General features: G+C 53.1%; 2 protein-coding genes and 1 long non-coding RNA gene across 11 annotated transcripts in view; 2 read left to right on the forward strand and 1 right to left on the reverse strand.

The window, feature by feature from the left end:
* Window positions 1-5185, forward strand: part of PPHLN1 (periphilin 1) — a 100607-nt gene extending 95422 nt beyond the window's left edge. For all 9 annotated transcript variants that reach the window (XM_062195082.1, XM_062195085.1, XM_062195087.1 and 6 more), the window contains one exon: window positions 4849-5185. In XM_062195082.1, the coding sequence (XP_062051066.1) occupies window positions 4849-5043 (195 nt within the window). In that variant the 3' untranslated portion in view covers window positions 5044-5185. The remainder of the gene's footprint in view (window positions 1-4848) is intronic.
* Window positions 5186-11133: 5948 nt separating this feature from the next.
* Window positions 11134-13660, forward strand: LOC133762005 (uncharacterized). Its single transcript, XR_009866259.1, has 3 exons — window positions 11134-11483; window positions 13229-13385; window positions 13588-13660. It is a non-coding gene; the product is annotated as an uncharacterized LOC133762005 (long non-coding RNA).
* Window positions 13374-27774, reverse strand: part of PRICKLE1 (prickle planar cell polarity protein 1) — a 52344-nt gene continuing 37943 nt past the window's right edge. Inside the window, exons 2-8 of the mRNA XM_062195092.1 lie at window positions 21947-22132; window positions 20659-20772; window positions 19682-19819; window positions 19040-19243; window positions 18355-18541; window positions 16495-17358; window positions 13374-15702 (exon numbers count right to left, since the gene is read on the reverse strand). Of these exons, the coding sequence (XP_062051076.1) occupies window positions 14846-15702; window positions 16495-17358; window positions 18355-18541; window positions 19040-19243; window positions 19682-19819; window positions 20659-20772; window positions 21947-22132 (2550 nt within the window). The 3' untranslated portion in view covers window positions 13374-14845. The remainder of the gene's footprint in view (window positions 15703-16494; window positions 17359-18354; window positions 18542-19039; window positions 19244-19681; window positions 19820-20658; window positions 20773-21946; window positions 22133-27774) is intronic.

Consider the following 27774-nt stretch of genomic DNA (forward strand, 5'->3'; position numbering starts at 1 on the left):
TGTGTGGGAATTATACACACGTTGGTTCCTAAGGCTTTTTACCATTTCCCCACTTGTTATTTTGCAATTACTTATCTACGTAGTTGTATTAATTTCTTATTTTTTTTTAAGATTTATTTATTTATTTATTTGAAAGTCAGTTACACAGAGGAGAGGCAGAGGAAGAGAGAGAGAGATCTTCCATCCGATGGTTCACTCCTCAGTTGGCCTCAGCGGCTGGAGCTGCACTGATCCAAAGCCAGGATCCAGAGCCAGGAGCTTCTTCCAGGTCTCCCATGAAGGCGCAGAGGCCCAACCTGGGCCATCTTCTACTGCTTTCCCAGGCCATAGCTGAGAGGTGGATTGGAAGTGGAACAGCCAGTTCTTGAGCCGGCACCAACATGAGATGCTGGCTCTTGAAGCCAGGGCATCAACCCACTGTGCCACAGCACTTGTCCCATAGTTGTAATAATTTTATGCACAGAATGAAGGTTGATGGTTGAGATCTAATCTATGTTCTCATACACTTCTTGGCACCCAGAAAAATTCTTGCTGGAACTATGCTTTTCAGAGCCATTGGGGCAGTTTCTTTGAGAAGAAGGCTCATAGATAGCTTTTTCTTTTAATCCAACACAGCAGCAGTATATAGCTTCCAGTCGTTTTGACACCTTCTATGTTGCTATAGAGCCACATTAGAGGGTTTGGATTTGTCTCTAGTATTTAACACTGGTGTGCTATCACATTTTGCTGAACTTCATCAATATATTACAGATTCTGGGTGTTTTTAAACTTCCATATTTTGTCAACAAGTTGTAGAACATTTTGCAGATACTAATTATATTTCATAGTGCCCATTTAAAAGTGCTTTGCTTCCTTCCCCACTTCATTGGTAAAACAGTTGCCAAGTATGTATTATTTAATTTACCAGGTCCACACCTAGCAAGCCATCTGTCATTTCTGGCCACTTTTCAGTCCTCTCTGACAACATTGCTAAATAACACTTTATGCACTCATGGCAATGGTCTGTCTGCACTGTCCAGTAATCACATTGTGGCCACTAGTGTTTGAAATCAGGGTGGTGGCTATTTGGTAACCTCCACTATACCATTTAGCTGCTCTTATGCAAAACCATTTGACCTGATGGTTGCCAACTCCAGACAGTCGGTTTTGACTGCCAGCTTCTTTGATCTCTTCTTGACAATTGTTTGCTTCCCTATTTTACAAACTCTTTGATGCCTTTGCCTTCACACTCCTGGTTCCTGATCTTCCTTAATGTTTTCTCTGGTTGAAGCTGACATTTGAGCTGTCCACTCTGAGCTCCTACAGTGTTATTCAGCCTTCAGCAACTGTGGAGTGAGCACTCAGAGTGATTAATAAGCCTCTTCTTGAAATCCTCCTTTGTTCTTGTTCCCTTCCCTAAACTCTCTAAGTCTCATTTGTGCTGGGTGTCAGTCTAGGGTATAACTCCTGAAGCCAGACTGACAGCATTTGAATCAAATGAGTTGAGAGATAAAAGAAATTACATGAAATGGTGAAGTATCAGCAAATTAGTGAACAGAACAAACAGTTGTTCGGGGCTGTTTGTGTCTTGGCCTGTTAACTTGTAATAGTGGATAAATTATAGTTAAATATACAGTGTCTATGTATTTTTTCCAATGACTGTATATAAGTGGGGTCTTCAACAAGCTCATGGAAAGTGCATACTATGAAAAAACGGAATGGAATGTAAAATTTTCAACACCCCAAAAATGCAGTTTTTAATTCCACTTTCCATGAACTTTCAAAAGTCCCTGGTATCATTAAGGAGCCCTGAAATGAGTGGTTCCATGATAGTGCAGCCCTGTGACCACTGTTCACCTCAGCTGCTCTTGTGGGGTTGTGGTGCGTGCGTTAGATATGCTTCAGTTGAACCTCAGATCCTTCTAGCAGCCGAGGCGAGATGGTTCTTTTTTTGTGGGATCAGAGATAAGAGTAAAATTATGTTGCAGAGGAATTTTTTTGAAATTACAAGCTATTTTCCATAGTGTAAATTTGCCATTGAATTTGGTTTTGCAAGATGCTCTTGCATGATTAGTAGATAAAAACCTTGATAGTTTATTTTGTCAAATTCCTTTATTCCTAGAAGTACTCTGCCGGAATTTTATTATTAACACAGGCTGCCATGAGAAAGGAGTGTGTGAAACCACATTTGAACAGTGTTGTCCTCGTGCTTGCAAGGTCAGCTCAGATTCTGTGCAGTGTGGACCCCACCCATACTTCAACCTGTGCCCATTTTCACGAGGTCCAAGCACAACAATAACAGCGACAAGAGAATCATCCTGTGTGGCCCGTAGATAGCAAATCTGAGGGTTATTAATGTCTTTCCATCTCTGGACCATAAGCAAACAAGCTCCTGCAGATAGCTACACCCTTCCTGTTTGGGGATTGAATTCACCGTGGAACAAATTTCGGAAATGGGTTTTGTGTTCCACGTGTTGGAGGGTGAGGTCTTCCTTTATCAAAAACTAACTACTTCCTGTCTGATGCCCAACCAGTACATTTTAACCTGGCATTTTAGAAACTTACTCTCTAATAAATGGCTCTGCTAAATGATTCCACAGTTCTAGGTGTTCTTATCAAATAATGTAAAAATACATTTCTGACCCTAACAAATTTAAAACGACTTAAAATTTAAAAAAAAAAAAAAAACTTTGAATGCTTAGGGTAACAGTTTTCAGTTTAAATAAATGTATAAACATTTTACTATGGTTTCTTTTTTATATGCAGATTTATATCATATTTATGTTCTGTAAATTGGCTAAAGGAAAGGTTACAGTTTTGGTAAAAAGCAGGCTTACATGAAAGAATTTGCAGGTTGTTTCACAGTGTAACCTTATCCTCCTCTAGTGCATCTGTTACAAGGGAGCTTGTACAACTCAGGCCACCCACAAAGTGGTCTGCGGAGGTTTGATGTGAGAGCTGTTATTTTGTGGGCTGGCTGGCTGGACCAGGAAGGCACCCTGCTGAGACTGGAGCATCCTGGTTCTGTGGTTCTGGCTCAGCCCAAGACTGCATTCGCTTGATGTGGGTGCGCTGTGTGTTAGACCAGGTGTACTGTGCTGCGCTGCCTTGCCAAGACACCAGCAGTAGCATGGTGTGAGTGGTCTCCTGTGTGCTAAGTTAGCTTACCACAATACTGATACTGGTCTGGGTCATGGAAACTTCAGGATGAAAATGGTGTAAATTCATGAACTACACTTGAGAGCTGTCATGCATCAGTAAATTTCATCATAATTTTGAAAAATGTTTATTCTATACATAGCTATTTTTAAGCATTCAAAATAAATCTGACAGACATCTAACAATACAGTTGCAGTCATTAACAACTAGTAGTGACCATTTTGGAGAATAAAAACCATCATAAGCTAAGCACTGTCTCAAATCACTGATTTCTGAAGCTTTTTAAAATGAGTGAATCCCTTTTTTGGAGAATAAACAGTATGAATTGCTTTTTTTCTTTCTCTCTCTCTCTCTCTCTTCCTCTCTCTCTCTCTTTATTTCGACAGGCAGAGTTAGAGAAAGAGACAAAGGTCTTCCTTCCATTGGTTCACTTCCCAAATGGCTGCTATGGCCGGCGCGCTGCGCCGATCCGGAGCCAGGTGCTTCCTCCTGGTCTCCCATGTGGGTGCAGGGCCCAAACACTTGGGCCATCCTTCACTGCCTTCCCAGGCCACAGCAGAGAGCTGGACTGGAAGAGGAGCAACTGGGACAGAATCCGGCGCCCCAACCGGGACTAGAACCCGGTGTGCAGGCGCCGCAGGTGGAGGATTAGCCTAGTGAGCCGCAGCGCTGGCCAGGAAATAGTCTTAATTGCCACTCATAAATTAATATATACTTTATTGACGTCAAGTAGAAGATAGGTGTACATTGAAGGGGAAAATGTATAGAATATGTGTTTATATGTATATACATGTGTGTATACATGTATGGGCATGCCCATGTGTTTAACATTATTTCGATCATAACACTATTGTGACTTTAACTGTGGTTGAATATAACTTAAAAGTTTTTTTTTTTCCCCTGAAAGATGGTTTGAGCATTCTGGGGGTTGAATAATAAACAAAACTTATTTATATATTTATGTATTTATTATATAATTTATATTTATTTTAAAGATTTATTTAGTTATTTGAAAGTTACAGAAAAGAAGATGCAGAGGCCTAGAGAGAGATCTTATATTCTCTGATTCTTTCCCCATATGGCCACACGGCAAGGGCTGGGCTAGGTAGAAGCTAGGGGCCAGGGGCCAGGAGCTACTTTCGAGTCTCCCTTGAGGGTGCAGGGGCCCAAGCACTTGGGATCATCTTCTGCTGCTTTCCTTGCTTTGCAGGGAGCAGCATTGGAAGTAAAGCAGCTGGGACTTGAACCAGTGCCCAAATGGGATGCCAGTGCCACAGGCAGCTGCTTTTCCCGCTTTACCCGCTACGCCACAGCACCGGCCCCTAAATAAATAAATCTTATTTATTTGGAAGTTGGAGTTAAAAGAAGGAGAGATGGAGAGAGCAGTTTAAACAAAGGATCTAAAGTTAAGGGAGTCACACTTTTTTTCAAGCCATTGACATGCCTTTTCCTGCCATTCAGATGGCCTTTGAGCCCACATTGTAGACCCAAGGGTGCCACCCTGCACACCCTTACTGCGTGCTGTGGTGTGCCAGGGTTTTCTCAGGCAAAGTGTCTGCAGGTCTCATAGAGGGAGGTTTACATGACTATACCAGCATGAGAGGGGCTCAGCTGTTGGTGGCTTCCTTTCATGATTGCGCCAGCCCCATCCATGATGTGTTTGACTCCTTAGTTCCACCCCAAGCTAACTCACGTATTTCTTTGTTGTAGGTTTACCGGCAAGACTGTGAAACCTTCGGGATGGTTGTCAAGATGCTGATTGAGAAAGATCCTTCTTTAGAGAAGTCCATACAGTTTGCACTGCGGCAGAATTTGCATGAGATAGGCGAGCGGTGTGTTGAGGAGCTCAAGCATTTCATCACAGAGTACGACACTTCCACTCAAGAGTTCGCTGAGCCTTTTTAGAAAATTTCATCCTCAGAAAAGTGTTCTTGATCCCCCACCCCTGGATTGTATAAATCCTTAATATATGGAATTTTTGCAGTGAAGAGACATACTTTATGATAGTTGACCACATTTCTGTATCAAATAAAGATGTCAAACCAAACATCTCAGTTGGAATAGTCTCCACCTGCAGAGCTGTTCTTCCATCTCCTTTCTCCCCAAGGTGATGCTGGGATAGTTAAGTTTTCAGGCTTTGAGAGTGCAGTCCTGGGAGGCACGTGCTGTCCTCACTCGCGCTGTGTTGTCTTTCCCACACTGGATTTTCTGTTTGGTCACTGAAGTGTGAGGCACAGGTCACAGATTTTCCACTTCAGCCTTAGTAATCTTTCCAGAGTGCGCGAGGAGAATGTTTGAATTCTGACTTTCGGTTTTCTTGGAGTCTTGCTTGTTTTCTTTGGACTATGTGTATGTGAAAGTGTACTGTCCTAAGAATTCTGACTCAGTGACAAAACAGAGCACTTGAAATCTCGGCAAGGCACCTCAGAATAAAATCTCTTTCTTTCGCCCTGCTTAGACTCGGTGTCTTGTCTTGAACATCATCCTGAAAGCCCTAAGGACTCCACTGCTGTTTGACTCGTGGAAGGCAGGGTGAGGTGAGGATGGAAGGGTATTTTGAAGTGGAGAATCCCTAACTAGTAAATGTATTTGGAATATTTTACTTTCCTCCATAGGCCCATACTCCCTACTTCAAAAACAAAGGTGACTGATGAGGTGCTCACAGTGAGACCATTTTGGGTTACCCACAGTTCCTTTTCTCTGCAAGTTGCTGGCAGGAGAACTTCGTTCCTCACAGGTGTTCTGGGAGCAACGCAGCAGGAGGTGCTGAGCTCCAGTGCGTGCGGGCAGTCGGTGGTCTGGCCCTTCCCTAGCAGGGACCCTTCGCACAGTCCCCTCATTCCTGGTCACTTGCAGCTCAATGCTGGCACTGAGACAAAATACATCGTTTTGTGGCATCTGTGAGGAAGCCCTAGGAATCATGTTTGTTACTGAGCCAGCCAGTCATCCTCTCTCCTTCCTTTCCCTCTCCATTCTCCTCCAGTGCAGCCATTCTTTGTCGTGGCTGTTACTGAAAGTATGAAAAGAACTACCCCAGAATATATAAAAGTTGCAATAAAGTGGGAATAGCAATGTGGATAATTTAATTGAACCTATAATGGGTGCCTCAAAATGTGTGTTAGGTCACTCCACCAGTGTAAAACCTGGTTGAGGGCAACAGTGAGTTTTTAAGTCTGCTGCGTGCACCACCTTGGATCTATCTTATCTTTGTTTTTGCCATCTAAATGTTGTGCTGACCTAAAAATGATGCTTGAGAAGCTACCAGTGACAGTGGGAACTCATTCAACTAGAGAAGTCTCAGTAACAGATGCTGCCTCCTCCCTTTTCTCCAAATCCCATGTAGCACCTATAGCTGTTTATAGCTCACTGCCAGCATTGTTCTGTGGGTGTCAGTGTTAAATCCCTCATGGGGTTTTGAGCTGCCTTTTAAATCCTAATTTTAGCACAGGGCAATTCAGTTGTGTACCACTGTATATTTTGCAAAGCATTCTGAATTACAGAGATTCGCTTGTAAACTATTGTTTTTAGTATGCCCAGTGATAAAATTGCCATTGTCTGACTCTAAAGCCCACGATGATGAACAGGAAAGCAGATACTGTAAAGTGGTTTGTGAATTTTAAAAGTACAAAATAAAGCAACTGAGTTTAAATAACGAGATTGTCTTTTGTCCTGCTTTACCAACCTAAAAAAGTCAAGCAGCGTGGTGCAGTAGGTTAGGCTGCCACCGGTAACTCAGCATTTCATGTGGGTGCTGGTTTCCCTCTGGCTTCTCCACACTTTCCATCCAGCTCGCGGTTAATGCACCCAGGAAACGTTCGGAAGATGGCTCCAAGTGCTTAGGCTCTGCCTCTTGCACGGGAGACCTCAGGTTGCGTTTTAGGCTCTTGGCTTTGGCCTGCCCAGCCTGGCCATTTGTGAGTGAACCAATGGAGGGAAGCATGCTCACTCGCATTCTCTCTCCCTCCTTCTCTCCACCTCTCTAACTCTGTCTTTCAAATAGATATTTATTTATTTATTTTTTTTAATGTAATGCTTCTGAGGGTGCTAACTGTGGAGTCTTAACCTGTGAAAAACAGGTAAGAAAAGACAGTGCTGACCTAGTGGTTCGCAATGATTGTGGTATGAATCTTAAAAGAATTGTCAGATTTAAGGATTTATCTTTGTAGTAACTCCTAAAGAACATAAACTTTGCTGTCAATGACCTCAGTGGCTTGGAGGTCCTGGGTGCGCATATTCATTTTCATGACCCCAGTGTTGGTTTGGAAGGTTATGGATACTCAAACATTGGTCTTCATGACCCCAGTATTGGCTGGAAAAGTCGTGGGTACTCAGTGCATCTTGTTGACCCCAGTGTTGGGTTGGAAGGTCACAGATACTCGTTATTTGTCTTTGTGACCCCAAGTGTGGTTTGGAAGGTCATGGGTGCTCATTTGTCTTAAAGCTGGCTTCACAAAGGCGATGACAGTGCACCCCTGTGTCCTGACGGTATAGGATTTGTTCTGGCAAACAGGGAATCAGTAGTAGTCCAGGAGGAGGGAATGGTGTAAGGAAGGGTGCAGGCCAGGGGGCTGAGGTTGGCTGGATGAAAGCGGGATGTTTCCAGAATACGAAGGGTTGATGGGCAGGAGACACTCAGTAGTGCAGGGATCCTCTGCCTTTGCCTGCTTGCCTCAGGGCAGGACAGATTGTCAGAGAGAAGAGCTCTTTCTAGCCCTGCCTGCTGCTTTCCCGCCTGACCACCAGGTATACGTCCCTTACCAAGCTTGCTTGTCAGCTCCTAGAGTCTGGAGCAGGTTCCCGTACATTGCCCTGCCTGGAGGTTTCTCACCTTAGAAGCCTGCTTCTGCTGTCTTCGGTCTTGTTGCTTCTTCGTCAAAGCACTGTTGAAGGTAGACTCCTAAACTACGGCTTTGAGTGGTTCTCTGCTGCGTAGTGTACACTGAGCTTGTTAGTGAACTTGCTTGTTTTTCTTATTTCTTTGTTTTTTGTTGCAGGAATCTGTTCCCAGTGTGAACACTTGAGGGTTGACAAGTAATAAACACTTCCCCCTTCTGTGAGAGCAGAGCATGAAGGGGACTGAATGCTGCAGCTTTCCCCCTCTGCAGAAGACTGGAATCGGAAAACACTCTGAGGGCAGAGATACTGATCTCCTGTAGCCCTTGGCCACTTGCTAGCTCTGAACCTGTTCACGCATCCTGGTTTCAGCTGTACCTCAGTGCCCAGTCCCGCATCCCAAGCACCAAGGTAGGCTCACAGTTCATGGGTGGTCAGGTGAAGTACTGGTGGTTGGCCCCCAGTCCCCAGGCGACTCTCTGCCTTTAAGTGCTCTGGTTGCCCCTAGAGCTGAGTAATGGCAGTAGTGTGATTGCAGACTGACGTTCATGGGTATGCATCCTGCCAGCCCTACTGAAAACTGTCACCCAAGCCAGTGAACAACAAAATAGCTGGGGCGGGCTCGTACCCATCTCTAAGGTTGTTAACCAGAGCCTACACCCATGTGCGTGGTCGGACAGTTGATACCAAGTTACAGAGCTACGTCACAGGACTGTTGGCCACATCCTCATAGTCGTGTGGGAGAAGCCAAGTTTTCCCTAGGGCATTTCCGTCAGTGTCCTGCTAGTTCCAGGCTGGGACCCTTTGGATAGCAGAAGGGCTTCCCCTGTGCTGTTAACCTTTCCAAAGTAGCAGCCTCAGCATCACAAGCTGTTTCTTGCAGAACCACCAGACAGAAGGAGCCTGGACTGCAATTGGAGTGCTGAACTTGTAGTGAGAGCAGCAGGAATGTCTCTAGGCTTTAGGTTGCATTACTCTTGGTGGTGGTTAACAGGACTACCTGCGTCTGCACTGTAGTAGCTGATCTTGGGATGGGGCTGACCAGTTATACAAAGGGCTTCCCCGGCCCACTGGGTGAGCCTTTCAATCTGAGTGTGATATCCGTGACAAATGTTAACAGCCTTGTGCAACTTGTAGCACACAACGTGACTCCGGAGCTGTGTGTACTCAAAGATTGACAGTGTGCTAACACTGGGTCATTATGACTCAAGTCGCCTAAGGCTTTGAAGTTTTTTCTCAAATGTTTTATTATTTTAAAGATTTATTTACTTGGAAGAGTTGAAAAGGCAGAGATCTTACATCACTTGTTCAGTCCCCAGATGGTCAAAAAGACCATTGCTGGGCCAGGCCAAAGCCAGGAGCTTCTATCAGGTCTCCCACCTGGGTAGCAGGGGCCCAAGCACTTGGACCATGTTCTGCCACTTTCCCAGGCTATTAACAGGGAGCTGGATCAAAGGGGGAACATACAGGTCACAAACCAGGATGCTGGCTTTAACCTCTACCCCACAATGCTGGCCTCTCCCATTAATTTTTTTTTTAATGTGGCATTCTGCTTTTCTGTAGAGTACAGTCTAGTATATTATTTTGGATGTGGCTTACAATGCGTTTATTTCAGGTTTAACTAAATAGGATTCCGTGAGGGACCATCTTTTCCTGTTATTTTGCTAGTTGAGCAAGCTTCAAACAACGCTTTTGGTGTTTCATGGCTCAGAAAATACTTCTTCTGTTGAGGTTTTCTTCTTTTTACTTTCAAAGACAAGTCATGCCCACAGCTGTAGATTTAGCCATTGGCCAAGCCAGGGTTTTTCTCAAATCTGCTACCTCTGAAGCCGGAGCTGGTGAGGGCAGTGGATTGGTGGGCAATCAGAACCAGTACCTGGCAGCTCGCTGTTCCTCGCCGGGCCAGCTAGCGTGTGATGGCGTTGTCCTGAGATGCACGTGGAATTAGCTTTAGGAAAGCCGCGGAGAAAACCCAAGCTGCGCTTTGTCGTTCTCCCCGCGTCGGCTGGGCGTCTCCGACTCTCCTGTCAGTCTATCTACGATGTCTGCTTCACGGTTATTCTGGAAAACACCTCAGGCGCACGTGGGCCGCTGGCAGTAGCGCAGGGGCAGGCGCCCACAGCACCCAGGTCGCTGGGCCTGGCTCACGGAAGCTCTGCTAGTGCAGGATCCGAGTTCCGTGGGTGCGGTCGGCAGCTTCCCACGGCGGCGGCCTACAGTAGGGTCAGTGAGAAGGCGCGCGGCCATGCCCACGGGGTGAGGCCGCACCGCCATCACTCGCGTCAGCCTCCCCGCAGGAGCCCTCGCCGCAGGCGTGTGGGGGGCATCGCACTGCGAGGGCTGGGGGTGCATTCGGGCCGCACACGGCATAGGCCGCCCCGCTGTGCCACAGGCTCCGTGTCCAGGGTGGCGCCCCGGGACGCCGCGGGCCTGGCCGCCGGCCCTCAGACCCGGCTCTGAGGAAAGCCGGGCGCAGGCCCCTGCCTCTGCGCATGTGCTGCTGCCTGCTGCCGCAAGGCCCTCGCCAGAGCCCACGGCCGGCCGCGGGGACTTGAGCCTCGCAAATGGTCAGGTAAATCATGCTTTTCCGTTTGGGAAGTTAGTGGCTGGTGGTACCGACGTACCGACGAGAGCTCGCAGTGGCGCTTTGCCGCCCGGCCTCCCGCATCCGCGGCCGGGCCGCCGCGGGACCCCTAAGGCGGGGGTGGGCAGCGCGCAGGACCCGGTTCCTGTTAACCGGCTGTGTGTGGGCGGCGGGCGTTGGCACGTTGGCAGCGGACGCGCGAGGTCTCCCTGGCGGGGAGAAGTTGAGGCAGAGTGGACCCTGAGGTGGAAGACGACCCGCCCCAGCCGTGCGGCCAGGTCTGCGCTACACCCCGGGCTGGGCTGCCCGGAACGTTTTATATCCCATGTTTCGTTGTCCTCCTCAGTGAAGCTGCTGACTCTGGGATGTTGACAGATGTGCGCTCACTCCTGCCCGTATCTGCTGTGCCCTCGCCCCTGGATGGCCTTGCAGGGCGTGGGAGCGTTTACAGAAAACCCACCCAGCCATACTGGAGGGTGCCCCCATTGCTAGGTCATTCCAGTGCACAGCTAGAGTAGCAAGGCAGTTAAACATTTTCCATTCAACTAATTAAAAACTATTTTTATCATAATCACGGGACTAGTATTGATAGTGAAGCTTCTTAGTTGAATTTGGTTTGGCCCCATTAATTTTCCTTTTTCTGTCTTGATCAGACTGTCGCGTGTTTTCATAAAAACTATTTTCTTGTACTTCCACCCCAACTCAAAGGGACAGGTGCCTGAATTTAGAACACAGGGCTCAGAGGCTGCTCGTGGCAAGCTCCGTTTTGTGGACCGTTTTTCAGAAATGTTGGAATCAGCTGCTAGCTTCGGAAAGCTGGGAGACATCACCCAGGTTCACATCTGGCTTCCTTGAACAAACCTGATGGGCCAACAACATCTGTTCTTTCCATGGCAGCAGTCAGGAGCCCTGGAAAGGAGCAGCCTAGGTATGTTCGCGCCGTCCCGGGTCGCTGTGAGGTCCGCAGGGCATCCCTGATACTTGTACACCCCGTGGCCTCCCCACGACATAGAGCCCAGGTCCTGTCACCTGAAGAACTGGCTGGGCAGATGCAGGCCACACACACAGATCCCAAGCTCACGCCACAGTGTAAGAGTTAGACGGTGGGATGTCTTCACTTACAGTGCTTTTAACTCGGGAACAGAAAATCCTGTAGAGGTCGGCAGGGCAGACACAGAACACAGTTTTCGGGGAAGTGCATGGAGTATCTGTTGCCTTTTTAGCAGCTTCCTTTCAGGGACCTTGGGTAAAAATGTTCTCCAGTGAGGATGATGTGGGTTTTCAGACTGTTTGACCCATGTAGGGAGAAAAGGCTGTGCTTTTAACATTCCCCTTAGGACATTTCTCCCCGAGTTGATTGACCGAGCTATTTTTCCTCCTAACAGAACTGTAATTTTCAAGCACCACATGCTTTCTTTTCTTGCCTGATTCTTCACAGAGCTGCAAGGCAGTTAACTCCCTTCCCGCCTTTGTAGACAGCCTTCTCTTTCCTGCAGCTTCCACACTTCGTCCCCAGTGTACCTCCCATGTTCGTAAATCTTTGGCAGTGTTATGTAACTCTGAATTTGGCAATGAAAACATGACAAGGGTGATGGTGCCAGAAGGAAAAGCAATTTCTCTTTTGAGAATGTATTTGAAAACCGAGGGTGGTACCTAAATTTCCCCAGGCTGTGTCACCTACTTATTATGTGTTATCCATCCTTTTTTTTTTTTTTTTTTAAAGTAAAAAGTTTTATGTATTTTCACTTTACTTTGAAAGGCAGAGAGAGGCAGGTCTATCATTCTGGGTTCACCGCTCCAATGTCCAAAACAGCCAGAGTTGGAGCAGACTGATGCCAGGGACCTGGGACTTTATCGGGGTCTCCCCTATGGTGGCAAGCACCACTTGCTTGAGCCATCACTTGCTGCCTCCCAGGGTGTGCATCAGCGGGATCGGTAATGGAGTTAGGACTTGAACCACACTCATTATGGGATGCAAGCGGCCCAAGCAGCAGCTTCATACCTGTGCCTGGTGCCTGTCCCTGACCCACCCTTTATCAGCAGCATTCTTTTTCAAAGGGCCTAAAAATGTCTTCCAAATCAGGAGGTTGTGATTGATAGAATAAGCACCCTCACTGAAGAAACGTCAGACACTTAGTGGCAAAACTGAGGTTTGTTTTGGTGCAGAGAAATGTGCAGTTCCTAATTGGCATTTGTGTGAACCTGTTGAAGTCCCTTTGCATGAGGTCCCTAACTCATTGCATAGAGCAGAACTGCTTGTGCAGGAAAATTAGCAATGTCATCAGGTTTTCAGATCTATAACACTGCACCGTCTGCCCCCAGCATATGTGTGCATGTGCTCCTACTGTGGGTGATGGGGGAGGAACTTCAGGTCCGTCACCCAGGTGGGACTGGGGTACACTGGGCACTGAACGCACACTGAAAGATGAGCTGCTTGTCCCTCACTGCATCTGAGGCCCCCGCACCAGAGCAGAATGTCCACAGAAGGGACAAGCAAGTCCCGGTGTGGGCGGGCCCCTGCTGCTTTAAAGAGACACACTTAGGTAAGTGTGCTTTGAACAACACGGTCACTGAAGGGGAGGCCTGGCATGAGGGCTGGCGGGGCCACTGCCTTGTCCTCTTGTTCACCATGCACTCACACCCGCTCTGCACTACCTCTGTCTTCTCTCGCAGCAGGCCAGGAAATGATGGTTCCTGAGCAAAGAGCTCTCAGCACAAGCCTTGCCCTGTCCAGGTGCAGGTCCGGGAGAGGCCGCTTACCCGCTGGTGTGTCTACTGGGTTCCTGTGTTCCTCCCCAAGGCCTGGCAGCTTCTCTCAGACCCCTGTGCCGTAAGTCCCATTTCCCATCCACTAGCTGGGCTGGTGGACACGTGGGGTCTTGTGGAGGCCTGTCAGCCTGTAGCAGGACTGCACCATGCGCCATGGCTGGAAGGAGATGCACAATGGGTGTGATGTGGACACGCATACAAAGATGTGCATTCTGAAAGAGGGTGTGTTATTTATTAAATGTTTATTAAATACCTCCCTGGAGGTCCTGGATGCCACGGGGCCCTTCAGTTAGGACGGAGCAACAGAAGCAAGAATGGCACAAAGGAAGATGTCGGCTCATGAGTTCCAATCCAGCATGGCCTCCCTTGAACTAGAACCTCCTGTGAATGCGAAGCACCCAGTGGCACAGCATCCTCTAATGTAAGGAAATCACGCCCAGAACTGCTGTGAAAGGCAGCACATCTGCGTGAAGGGAGGGGTCACGGGAACGGCCCCTCCAGGTAAGGGGTCTGTGAGTCCTCAGCCGCCTGCTGAGCCCCCCCGGGGAGCACACGAAGCACATGGCTTCTACTCGGCCTCACCACACGTGCAGTGTGTGGGGGCCTTGCTTTTACATCTGTACAGTTACATTGCTGGACCCATAAATAACACTCGTAAGATTAACAGGGCCATAGTTAAGAGTATTTACACAGCCCCACCATGCATACAGAGCCTGTTTAATATTGAAAAAGCAAAAAACCAAAAACAACAAAAAAAACCCCAAACTTTCCATCACTAGGCAGTGTAAATCTGACCATCTAACTCTAAACCCTGACTAAAATACAAGCGTCGTTTCCTCCATAAATGCCGCTTCTGGTTCCCTACAGACCTCGTACGGCAGCGTAACAAACATCCTGCAATTCAGGGATATAAAAATATCAGCTTTAAAATCTGAACTGTACAGTATATACATTAGTATTTGCACCGTTAAATTAGGAATACACTTAAGTCTATGAAATTAACACCATAAATAGCAATTTTTTTCTTTTTTTTCAATCTTTAGCTAGCTGGAGCTAATACAATGCAATGCTAACCTGGCTAATGGGGGCTGGGAGGGGACAAGCTGGCCTCACACAGCAGGGCGCAGTGTCAGCCAGGTCGTCGTGACCACGGGCATGCCTCACCACAAGACGGACCGGCAAGGACCGGAGCCGACCTTAGACAACGACAGACACTATGCTTTACAGAGCGGCTGGACTTGCCCATCTTCCAGTGTCCACACGCCGGGGCCATGGCCTCAACACAGTCTCGCAGGCCTCCTCCAGGACAGGAGCCCTCGGCAGCTGTGTCACAGCGAGCTGCAGCCGCAAGGCACGGGGTGTGGCCGCAGGAGCAGGTGCACCTTGCTGCGTCCACAGCAGCTGGGCTCTCCTCTCCAGGAGTAAAGAAAGCACTCCAAACTGCTGTGGCCACCTCCCGGCGGCAGGAGCCAGATGGAGGATGCAGCCAGTGCCCCACAGGCCACCTCCACGGCTCCTCGGTTAGGAAATGATACAGTTTTTGCCCTTGTGCCCTTTTTTCTTCTTGGATTTTGTGGTCCTCTGACCGAACTGCGGCGCGGACAGTGCAGACGAGGGACTGGACAGCTCGTCCGTGTAGTAGCCATATCTCTGCGGCCGCGGCTGCGGGATCGGCTGCCCCAGGAAGTACCCTTCTTCCTCCGAATCGGAGGACGAGGACGACGACGAGCACCACGAGTCATCGTCGTCATCCCCATAGAGGCCCAGGAAACGGGCGCCCCGCGGCGTCTGCAACGCGTAGTCGGACGTGGCGTGTGCGTGGCGCCCATAGGGCTCGGCGCCCACCAGGTAGGCACCCATCTCCCGTGCGCTCCTGTGCTGCAGGAATTTCTCGTAGCTGTCGGGGCTGTAGAGCCGCAGCCTGTCCTTGGGAGAGGCCCTCCTGTCGGCCACGAGGTTCAGGGCGTTGTCAGAGCGGGACTTCCTGCTCCTCCTGCGGCGGTGCGGGTGGTGGGGCCGAGACCCCCTGTCTTCGAACTGGTAGACCCGTCTGCGCGTCCTCTCGCTCATGGGCGGCTGCCGGATTTCGATGGGGTCATAGCTGCCGTGGTCGATGACGTCGTCCGAGAACTTGACCTGCTGCGGCCGGGACTGAGACTTGGATCGGCGGAGCACGGGCAGGTGCACGGGCTTCTCCTCAGGCAGGATCTTGTCGGCACACAGCTCTGAGCTGAGGCTCTTCAGGGACTCGGCGCTCCGGTGCAGCATGGAGGAGTTGAGTGTGCCCATGTTGCTCATTTTCTCACAGTCTTCTGCCTCCAGGTCCTGCAGGGAGTACAGCGCCGGTCTCGGCTTGCTCTCTCCATCCACCGAGGCTCCTGCGAGAGAAGGAACAGGGAAGCAGGAGTGCCACCAGCACCGCCCCGTGTCACTATCTGGCTGGCTGACAGCCGGCGCAGCACGCGGCACCACCTCTCTGGGGACCCAGTTGTGTGCGAGCCAACGGTTAGTCAGCGCTCCAGGCGCGGGCAGCAGCAAACATCGCAGCTAGCCACGTCCTCTGCCCCACTGCTTCCACCAGGACGTCCCCCACCAGTCCCTGTCCTTGCACCCACACAGCCACTGCCACCACCACCGGCCAGGCTGCCCCGCCCCGTGTGGCAGCGGGGAGTCGCCACAGATGCCTGGCCTGCAGGCCCTGCCGCTTCTGGGGACAGCAACTGGAATTCTCCAACCTGAGGTTCATCCCCTAAGGGGGTGAACTTGTGCACAGCCCAGAGGTGTTCAGTGCCAGGCAGTGATGCGCCCTCATCTCACACGCCCTGTTCTACGCAGGGACCGTGCTGTTTAGCCCCTAGTACTAGTACTTGCGCCACAATGCATCTGTGCTTAACTCTGAACACCCCACTACCCGGCACACAGTCACTCCTGTCTCGTGTCTGCCTACTCTTTCCCAGGTCCACAGAAACCAGGGAAGCATCGCCTTGTCACACCTGCACACTCACCCCCACTCGCCTGTGCCACTGTAGTGTCTGGAGGGTAAATGAAACACCATCCTGCCCTGGCTACACAGTTTTCAGTGACACAGCCCTTCTGGTACCAAATTAGAAGTGTTTCAGTGGACTTTTTAGCTCCTTTTTCAAATGCCCCAGAATGCCTAGATTACACACCTGTGATGTTGGACAAAGCCAGAGAGTCCATGGAGTCGCGCACGCTTGGCTCTGGCTTCAGGTCTGACAGGCACTCCAGGGAGTCCTCATACCACTGCGTCTGATCGTGACTGTACCCCGAGGCCCCATGGTCCAGGTCCAGCTCCTGCAGCCGCCGGCTACTGCCGGGGCCCGGGTGGCTGCCGTAGGCGGAGTCCCCCAGCCCATCCTGGGACTGTGCCCAGTACATGTCGGGCTGGTACTTCTTGCTGGCGAGGCTCTGGCTGGCCGGCTTGAGCTCAGTCTTGGATTTCACCATGTTATCCGAAATCCAGGGGTCGCCGGCTCGCACATCCAGCTCACTGGGCTGCTGCTGGAACAGGCTCTGGTCACCAAACTTGAGGAGCAGCTGCGTCATGTAATCTTCGTGCTCGGCCCATTCTTCGGGGTCCTCTGCAGTGTCGTGCTCTACCCTGCCTTTCCAGAAGTCCTCGCCGGCAAAGCCCGCCCCCGGCCCGGACACACTCAGGTCTTCTAGTTTCCGAGAGAGGGTGTCGTCAGGGTTGCCAGCCAGGCCGGGGAACTTGTAGTTCAGGGCGGGGGACAGGAGGAGAGACTGCCGGCATTGGTCGGCGGAGCGGCTGCTTTTGCCCATGCGGACGCTGCGCCGGGAGTCCCTGGACCGCGCGGACTGAAAGGCAGAGTCAGAAGAGTCAGAGGCGTGCATGTCCTCGCCCAGGCTGCAGGTTTTCGAGCAGTAAATCTGCCCTTGCTTGGGCAGGAAGGGGCAGCCCAACAGCGAGGCTTTGCAGTGCGCGCAGGAGAAGCAGGCCTCCGTGGCGTGCCAGTGCTGCCCGTCGTAGGCCATCTGCGCGTGGTCCACACCTGGTCAGGGAGAGGGTGGAGCAACAGGTCAGTGCTTCACACCGAGGAAGGAAGCGATGGGAAGAAGAGAGAGATGCAGCGTCCTCTGTAGGGGCGTGGATGTCCCCGGGTGCGACCCTTATTGCCTGCGGATGCTGCTCTTGTGAATTTGCCTACTCACTAAAATGAGAAACCCCAATCCGATGCACTCAACACGCTGCTGGCCGTCTGCAGGCACAGAGAATGGTGGGCATTTCTGTCACCCGCTACGCACCTTCCCTGCTGTGGTCGGACACTGCCGTCTCTGCCTTTGGTCTCAGCCATGCACGGTGTTGTGGGTAAAAGGCGGCTCCCCGGGGGCCGGCATCGTAGCAGAGTGGGTACAGCTGCTGCCTGCAGTGCCAGCATCCCATATGGGTGCCGATTCCTGTCCTAGCTGCTCCACTTCCAACCCAGCTCTCTGCTAATGGCCTGGGAAAAGCAGCACAAGATGGCCCACATGCTTGGGCCCATGCATCTACATGGGAGACCTAGAAGAAGCTCCTGGCTTCAGCCTGGCCCTACTATGGCCATTGTGGCCATCTGGGGAATGAACCAGTGGATAGAAGACCTGTCTGTGTGTCACTCAAGTAAAGTAAGTAAATCTTGGGAGAAGAGGCTCCCCGGTGTGGTGCTGCAGTGCTGTCTGGTTCCTAAGCCCAAGGCTGTGTGTGGTGTGATGTGCCTCACAGAGAAAACAGCCCAAGCAATGGTGCCCTTGGCCGTGAGGTGTCCGCAAACCTTCCACAGGGTGGCTTTCAGCTGGAACACATGTGAAGCGGGCCTGTGGTGGATGAAAGTGTCGAGAGGCTCAGGGGAACCGCAGCTCTGCACCTGCCCCAGGAGCAGCAGGGTGACAGAAGGTAACTACGTGAACGGGGAAACCCAGCACAGAGCCCTCTGTCCAAACACCTCCACAGAGAAGTGCTGCAGCCCTGTGCCTGGGGGGGCACCCCGGCGGCGGCGGCAGGCACTCACCGATGTGCTCCCCACAGGTCTCGCAGTACTCGGCGTACAGAGACTCGAAGCAGCCGCAGCAGAAGGGGCGGCCGTCCTTCATGATGTACCTCTGCCCGCCCAGCGCCGCCTCGCACTCCAGGCAGCAGAAGTGCTTCATGTGCCAGTGGCGGCCCTCGGCCTCCGTGCACTCGTCGGCGAAGATGATCTGAAGGGGGAGAGAGAAGCAGGCTCAGCTGTTTCCCAGGCCACAGCGCTGCACGTTTTCTGGGCACTTGGCATGCGCTGGCTCTTACAGAAATGGCACAGTGGCTAAGGCACTGTTGGCAAGGCCTGCATCCTGTACTGAAGTTCCTAGGCCCCAGTCCTGGCTCCAGTGTCCTGCTAACACACAGTGATGGCTCAAGGAGTTGGGCCCCTGCCACCCACGTGGGTGACCCGGATTGAGACCTGGACTCCTGGCTGCAGCCTAGCCCAGCCCTGTCGGTTGCAGGCTTTTGGGAAATACACCAGTGGGTGCAAGGTCAACCTGTTTGTCACGGCCCCTCCAACAGAGCAGAGAGATACCTCTGCCCTCTTAGCGGCCTGCTCCTCCACTGTCACAGTGCGGAGGGCTCTCCCCACGATAGCCAGGAGGTGCTGTTTGCTTTAGATGCGAACAGTGGAATGCTGGCTTCCTATGAGCTGATCTTTCCAGCGTGTTTACCTCGTCACATGCTGAGCACCGTGGTTTCAGCAGTTCCGCGTGGTGCCGGCCGCAGTGAATCTTTCCATCCTGATAAAAATAGATGAGGTCGACCAGCAGCTCGTTACACGTGAAGCAGACAAAGCAGGACGGGTGCCAGCACACTCCAGGGCCGGCGCGGGAGGCAAACACGGCCACCTCGCCCCCGCTGATCTTCAGCCCGCACTGCAAGAGAAGGGAGTGAATGTGCACGGGCCCCTTTCAGGGACCGGACTCCCAGCCTCCCACCTCACAGCCGCTCCCGAACCCCATCAGGAGAGCTGCTCTTGGGTCTCTTCTTCCTACAAGGGGCCGAATCCCCGCCTGTGCACTGCTGCTCACACCCACAGCGGCGTGCCCAAGCCAGCTCCCCATCGCACACGCCTCCCACCCTGAGAAAGGCCGGCAAAGAACCGAGCATCTTCGCTGGGTTTTTGTCTCGGCACCTCCCTCCACGGCAGGGCCCCGCGAGGGCAGGGTTTCATCTGTCAGACACAGCAGTGGAGCCCGCTGTCAACGCGTGTTGCTCTTCAATAAAAAGCAAGGTGTTCTCTCTGGGGGGAGGCTTTTGGGGTCTGCATATCCCCCAACAACCCATCCGTGTCACCTCCCGCCCAGGGCTACCTGCTCGCACACGGCGTGCATCACCGCGCGCGACAGGAGTTTGATCGTCCCTCTTCCCAGGGCTTCTTTCTTCCGCTGAGCGCTGAACACCTGCAGTTCTTTCTTCTCCTCTTCGCTCAGAGACTGGCAGTACCGCACCTGCGAGGAACCAAGACGGAGCGCCTGACTTGCATGGCAGAGCTCCCGGTGCAAGCTGCGGGCTCTACCAGCTGCCTCCCCGGAGAAGGGGACAGGGAATTCGGAGGAAGAGCCCTTTTCATTTTGGGCAGAGCGCGCTCTGGCATCCACTTGTTCACTCCCCAGGGGCCTGTAACAGTGGGATCTGGGCCAGGGTGAAGCCCAGAGCTATGAATTCCACCCAAGTCTCCCACGTGGGTGGCAGGGGCCCATGCACTTGGACCAACACCTTCTGCCTCCCAGGATGCGTCAGCAGGGAGCTGGAATGGAAGCAGAGTAGCAGGGACTTGAACCCGTGTCGCGATATGGGAGGCAGGTGTTCCGTGTGGACTCACCGTGTCACGAGGCCCATCCCTGAAACGCTGAATTTAAGCCTTACCAGCAGACACTGAGCAAAACTAAAATAACAACCTTTCTAGAACAACTCTTCACCTTGACAGCTGCCACTTCCTGTGTGTTCTACTGGCCCTGGACTCACATCAGGCCTGAGCTGGCACTGGCCACAGGTGCGGATGCACGGGAGGTCGTCTGGCACTCACAGCTCCTGTCGGCCCTGGGCGGCTGCTGACACCATCAGATGCGGCCTGGCTGCCTTCAGGGTACTGACACCTGCCTCGTTGCCCCTTAAGGGAGTGAAATCTGTCCAGTGACCCAAACGTAACAGGAGAAAGGCAGGAGAGGGCCCTTGCTAAGACGTCGGGGTTCCTGGGAGGAGTCTCAGGGCCCACCGTGGGTTTCTGCTCTTTTCCAAGCCAGCAGGGGACCTTTCCAGAGTCCTGGGCACCTCTCGGGTGACTTACCTCGTTGTCATGTGGGGGCAGCTGGTACAGCAGCTGCTTGATGCGATGTTTCTCCCCGGGGCTGTTGACGTAAGGAACCTTATCCTCCGGCAAGCAGGCGAAATACAGCTGCACCTGCACAGGGTGGGGAGTGTCAGTGGGGGTGCGTGCTCAGGCCTCAGTCTCCCCAGGCGTCCCGTGCAGCTCTGAGAGCGGCGGAGCCAACTGCAGACTGCGCTCAGAGGCCAGCAGCAGCTGCTGTGCCGCTCTTTGGCAGCGCGGACTGCGGCGACCGTCAGGGGCTGCTGTTAGGCTCACCGGTGTCCCTGCTCTTCGTCTGTACCCCTATCAGGGTCAGCCAGGGGAGCAGCCGTCCTGGGCGAGATTGCACATGGCCACACGGACCGGGTGACACTGTCCGAAATGCGCTCCCCCCACCCAGCGTTTAATTTGCTCTGTGAATTTTACACATTACAAAGACAAAACCTGCTTCGTTTAGCTTTGCAGACCCTCCCTTATCGGGCCCTCTCAAGCTTCAGCTTTCTTTGCTTCCATGGCGCTTTTTCTACGTAGCAGGAGCGAGTCTCCCTGAGGAAGCTGGAGAGGCAGAGCGCCCCTCAGCAGCTCAGCCGAGGAGGAGCCGTGCGTGAGGAGTGGGCCTGGCCCGACAGGGTCTCCTGAGGGCAGCTCCACAGCTTTTTAAGAACATGCGGTGACCACAGGCTATGGGGCCCAGCCCCCGTGAACAAGGACACCCTGTCCCCAGAGGAGCCCCCATCAGAGAAAATGGACCCGGACTCAGGCGCACCTGCCGCCCGCTGTCGCCCTCTGCCCAGCAGACAGCGTCGTCTGTGCCCAGCGATCGCCGTGAGGACACCGGGAGAACTGGACAGGCATGCAGACCGTCCTCATCTGCCTTGGTGACGGCGCAGAGCACCAGGTGCGCCTGCACTCGCCAGTCCCCAGTGTGCGGTGACCTCTCCTGCAGTCAGAGAGCTGCACCCTCCCCAGTGACGCCCACGGTGGACTCAGCTCTGCCCCTCTCCCCAAGCAAGCACACTGCCTGGACCCGGGTGGGAACTTCCCCCTTTCCACTTCCTGCTCTTTCACTGTCAATGCCATTTTCAAAAAGGCAGATTCCTCTCACCTGCAAGAGGGCTCATCAGAAAACCACGTGCCACGCATCACGGCCAGAGGAGCGTGGCTATGGGGTTAGGGACCGAAAACCACCACGGAGAAACTCAGAGGGGCCCCAGAAAGCAAACGTTCCCAGCCGCCCGCAGAGGTGTGCAGGCAGCCCGGCTCCTACCTGTTCGGGCCGCAGGCCAGGGGGCACCCAGGCGTACTCCTCCAGCGCGCAGCCGGAGTCGTCGTCCGAGGCGGAGCTCCGCTGGCACCCGAAGGCGAGCGTGCCCATTTTGGGCTCCATCTCCAAAGGCATGATGATGGCGTCACACAAGGGCTTGCTCAGTCGCAGGACATCCGCCGGCAGCTGCTGTGGACAGCGGGAGGGAAACTCCATTATCACCCGGCTGTGTTACTCTCTCCTCCGAGCACCCAGCTGTGAGAGCCAGGCCTGGGCATAAAGCCGCCCCCTGTGAAGCCAGCATCCCATGTGGGTCCTGGTTCTTGTCCCAGCTGCTCCACTTCTGATCCAGCTCCCTGCCAATGCAGCCGGGAAAGCAGTGGAAGACGACCCACATGCTTGGACCCCTGCCACCCATGTGGGAGACCTGGAAGAAGCTCCTAGCTTCCGCCTGGTCTGAGCTAGCCCTGGTCAAGTGCAGCCAATGGGGAGTGACCCAGCAGAAGGAAGACGTCTCTGACTCTCCCTCTAACTTTGACTTTCAAATGAATAAATCTTTTTTTAAAAAAAGACAAGAAAGCTAGGATTGTACTATTTGCAAATAGCCCCCTGCCAGCTTGGGATTTCAGGAAATGCCCCCAAAGCCCCTCGGTCTCCAGTGGCCTTTAACAGAGCACGTGAGTACTGGAGGGGTGTCAGGGACCTTCTCTGGAAAGGTGCTGGCTGGCTCTCTAACAGCTGCCTGTGAATGAATCCCCCCAGCGCCCAGGAGCTACAGACAACGGGTACAGCAGCGGCTGTCGCCTGGGCCCTTACTGTGTGCCGTGAACATGGCTGGGGAGATCCCCCTCACACCCCGCGTCCCCTGAGCAACTTCCCCAGCTCAGGCGGTGCTGCCTGCTGACGCTGAGCCCTGGGCCAGACGGCTCAGGGTCGGGCTGCGTGCTGTGTGCAGTGTCATGCTGCACACAGATGAGGAACGCACATCCAGTCCCATGAGGAGCTCCTTCCACAGACGGGATCTGAATTCACTCCAGATTCAGAGTGGGCGCTGTGGCAGGCCCCTGAAGCTGCCACCTGGGGTGCCCATACCCGAGTCCCAGCCACTGCACGCTTCCCATCTAGCACCCTGCTAGTGCACCTGGGAGGCAGCAGATGATGGCCCAAGAACTTGTGCCCTGGCACCTGCATGGGAGACCTGAGACCTGAAGTGGGCCTGGCCCAGCCTTGGCTGTTGTGGGCATTTGGGGAGTGAACCTGCAGGTGCAAGATCTGTACAAGCAAATCCAGCGTGCTGCCCGGTAACACTGACTTGCACTGCTCTGTGAGAAATGCTACCCGCTGGCTACAGGGCAGAGCCAGGTGCAAATCCGGCCCCATGAGCGGTGCAGGGCTACGAAGGTGTCACCTTGCCTGCCCTCCAGCCGTGACTCTGCCATCACTGCTTACGTCTGTCAGCCTCCTCAGACCCTGAAAGACCGTCCCTCAGCCAGGGCCCGGAGGAAAGCAACTGTCAGCACCAGGTGGACCTCTTTTTTTGTGCCTGTCCCTTTACCCAAAACTGATGTAAAGAAAGGCAATGACAGATAATGTGTAAACCTGAATCACTCGCCAGAACACAGGCTCGGGGAAGGTACCTGACTTCGAGGCCACCCGCCGAAGAGCCCATCCACACAGACAGTGAGGCTTCTAGAACCTGCCTGTCTTCCTAAATGTTCTCACTTGCTTACCCAGGCAGTGCAAACCCCAACTCTCTCAGGCTGACACTAAGTCATTTCCTAGCAACTGTCTGAAGGGTACTCTAAGCACTTCCAGTAGTAAGAAATGTAACCTATTAAAACCTGATTTTATTTTTAATTTTTTTTTTAATTTATTTACTTACTCGAAAGAGTTACAGAGAAAGAAGGAGCCAAGAGCTTCATCCAGGTCTCCCACATGAGTGCAGGGGCCCAAGGACCTGGGCCATCCTCTGCTGCTTTCCCTGGCACATGAGCAGGGAGCTGCATTGGAAGTGGAGCAGCCCAGACATGAACTGCTGCCCATACAGGATGCCAGCATCACAGGCAGTGGCTTTACCTGAAACCACTTTTAAAGCTCACAGCTTTTCTTAATCTAAGTACATCCAAAAGGTGACAGTTCTGGGGTTAGTATTATGCCAGTGCTGGTAAAGCTGCCACCTGCAATGCTGGCATCCCGTATGGGCGCAGGTTCAAGTCCCAGCTGCTCCATTTTCGATCAAGCAGTAAAAGATGGCCCAAATGCTTGACTCCTGTCCCAAAAGTGGAAGCCCAGGAAGAAGCTCCTGGCTCCTGGCTTTGGCCTGGGCCAGCCCCAGCCATTGTGGCCACCTGAGAAGTGAACCAGAGGACGGAAGATCTCTCTCTCTCTCTCTGTAACTGACTTTCTAAAAAAACCAAAGATGAGAGTTGAGACATCTCACAAAGGAAGCCACGTCTTCTGCCACAGGGGCAGCCCAGCACACGGCGGCCGCCATCCTGGATAACACAGCTGACCTTGTTTCTCCTCCAACGGAAAGCAGAGGTCCCCTCACTGCTGAACCTGCTGCGCGAGGTCGCCATTTCTGCAGGTGCCCTCCACACGCGTCTGGACTTACGGGGATTTCAGCACAAAGGCCCGTTCCTCTCCCTCCTCGAGAAAACGACGTGTACATGAGGTCAGCAAACGTCGTGCACCTCCTGTTTCCCTTCTGTTTTGGGAAAACAACTCCCTGTGCCACAGGCAGAGAACTGAAGGTTGAGAATGGAATCAGGAGCTCAGAGAGTCCCACGGAAGGGGCACCTGCAAAGCACCAGATCCTGGATGGGGAGGCAGGTCCACGGGGACAGAAGCACTGCACCCACACTGCAGACTCGCAGAGAACGTAAACCTTCAAGACAACAGGGCCATGAAGAGCACCACGCAATGCGAGCACGCCACCCTGCGATCCACGATTTACCCAACTTGCCCAGGGGCCGCACAGCTTCTCCAGGTGTGCCTGGTTAGCTGTCAATGCCACCACATCTCCCGATCACCCGGCTGCGCTGGCCACGTCTCAGGGCCTGGGCTAAGACGTGCTCTTCCCAGCCTTCCAACAGAGGAAGCGAAGCTGCCTGTGGTTCGTGACGACGCAGGGGAAGGCGCTGGGCGAAGGAGCATCTTCCTGGTGAGCAAGGCTTCCGCTCTGACATCCTCCCTCCTCCTGCTCCTGCTGCGGCTCCCGGGGGCTTGGGCTGCCGAGCTACCCAGGTAGGCGGCGCGTCCCCTACCCCTACCAGGTGGGGAAGCTGAGCTCCACAGCAGTCTGCCTGGGCCTCGGACCAGGCTCGTGACCCTTGAAACCCACATTGCCCCTGGGGCATGGAACTTGTCGGCCCAACTGCTCCTCTTGGGTGGACGCTGTGGACACAAGGGCCACAGCTGGATGGTGGGAGCCCACCTGACCCCTGGAGGCACCTGAAGGGGAAGGCAGGGCCACTCTAAAAGCCTGCGCATTTTCAGAGGCCTCCTGAGCTGCTGGTCCACTCACTGGAGAAAGACCTCCTAATCTGAAAACGACAGCCAATAAAACCACACTTTCCGCCTTCTCTTACCGGATCTCCATGACATTACACGTGAGGTCGCTGTAAGGACCCTGTACTTGGGCCAGCGTTGTGGCATGGTGGGCTAAGCCGCCGCCTCCAACACTGCCATCCATAATTGGCACTGCTTGGAGTGCCGGCTGCTGCACTTCCACTCCAGCTCCCTGCTAATGGGAAAGCAACAGAAGATGGCACAAGTGCTTGGGTCCCTGCCAACCACACGGGAGACCGGGATGGAGTTCCAGGCCCCTGGCTTTGACTTGGCGCAGCCCCAGCCATTACGGCCACTTGAGAGTGAACCGTGGATGGAAGACCTCTCTGTCCCTCTCCCTCTGTAACTCTGCCTTCAAACAAAAAAGACTGTTTATTAACGCTCACATGCTCAAGGTAAGTGGACCTCAGACATGGTTGTTCTGTGGTTATCCCAAGGCAGCCGACTGTCAGGGTGAACTACTCCAGCACTCCGAGGAAAGTCACCATGAGTGAGTGACAGTCCGCTTTCTCTGGCCCTGCCACAGGTTCCGACATGGAGCAGCCCCGAGCCCCCACTCTCCCACACTGTTTAATTCAGAATGTAAACCACTCTCTTGGTAGGGGGATAGGTGTGTCTGGGTTCCCAAAGGAGTCTGACCATTAAGGAGAAGTGTAGGCAAAGCCAGCCCACCGGGAAAGGACAGAGACTGGCGCTAAGGTCGAGCAGGCGTGTGTCCAGTCCAGAAGCCAAGCCTGAGGGTCACGCAGGACGTGGACCACGAAGACGACAAAGGGCCTGACTGCAGCGGGCCCTTCTTCTGCAGACATAGGGTTATCCCGGGGCCCAGCAGACGGCCCCACACACAGCCAGGCTTCCAGCTCCCTCCCTCTTCCAGGCAGCCAAGGCCCGGAGGCCAACAGTCAGCTCCAGACACTCCGGAATGGGACCCAGGACTCACCTTAGACAAGGAGCATCGTGGGACCTGCTCCTTTAAAAATGACAGCTAGTCTCCTCCCAGAGAGGGTTACAGGTGCAGGAACAGGAAGGGTTAAAGCTGTGGCTGCACGGCTGCTTGCCTGGGCCTGAGGGGCAGCAGGGTGGCTACCACAGCGGGGCGAATGGCCACTACTCTGTGGCATCTCCTTGGAGTTCCAGAGGGCTTGACCCCCTGCAGGACACATTATGTGGCCAAAATATTGACATCACAGCTGCCATGGAGACAGCGTCTAGCCACTTGGCAGTGAGACCCTCTGTTCTCCAAACTGCCCGTGTGTGCACACACACACGCACACACACATGCACTCACACCTCCGTGAACGGGTCAGTGTGCAGGGCATGGTCAGGCCTTCTGGTGTCTGGCGCAGCTGCTGCCGTAAGCACCTTGGGGGTACCAGCCCCGCCCTCCCAACAGGGTGCCCAGATGAGAGCACTCCTCCTGCAGGTGACCTCCTGGGTCCCTCCACAGCTGTCACTCACTCCTTCTCATGCTGAACGGCATCCCTGAAAGCCTTGGGGGGGCAGCAAAGAGAAAACTCACATTTAGCTCATGCAAAGCCAGAATTTAAAATATAGATACCACCGTGCTAAGAGAATTTCCAAATCTCATTATGCATTTCCTGGCTGTCTCGGGCAGCTGGTGGCCATGGGCTGATGGCAGTTTGACTATGAGCGCAGTGTGGAGGGCGCTGGCCTCAGGAGTTGCTGTCTTGCACCCTGCTGGGCGCCGCCCTGCACCCCCAGATCCTCAGCAGGAGGGGACGGTGCTTAGGGCACCTCAGCGTGGAGCAGTCTCAAACTTCCTGAGGACAGCAAATGTGCCGGGCTTATTCCCCTACTTCCGTGATGTTTTGACTCCTGGACATCTGTCTCTTGTTAAGCAGCCTCTCCCTTCTGCCTCCAGACCTCTTCTATCTCGAAGCTTCCAACATGCTGCAAACCGGGCAGCTGCTCTTTGCAACAGTGCGCCTGAAAGGACTCAGGGCAGCTCTGCCTTGACGGGTCGGGGCTCAGGCCCTCCCGCAGGCACAGCAGTGCCTGGAGACCCCTGGCAGCACACAGCATGCCCAGGAGACCCCTGGAGACCCCCGGCAGCACACAGCATGCCCAGGTGCTGCCGCTGCCCAGCTGCAGCTGCACCCTCTTGCTGTGCTATCTTGGACACTGGGGAGAGAGTTTACTTCCTACTGGGCCATATTTTGCATCCAGAACAGCTTAGGATCAGTATGTGTGTGAGTCTTTACTGTTTCTCCCCAGGGAGTCAGATCAGGGCAGGAGAGTCC

Source organism: Lepus europaeus, chromosome 6, assembly GCF_033115175.1.
Source record: "Lepus europaeus isolate LE1 chromosome 6, mLepTim1.pri, whole genome shotgun sequence".
NCBI classification, from domain to species: domain Eukaryota; kingdom Metazoa; phylum Chordata; class Mammalia; order Lagomorpha; family Leporidae; genus Lepus; species Lepus europaeus.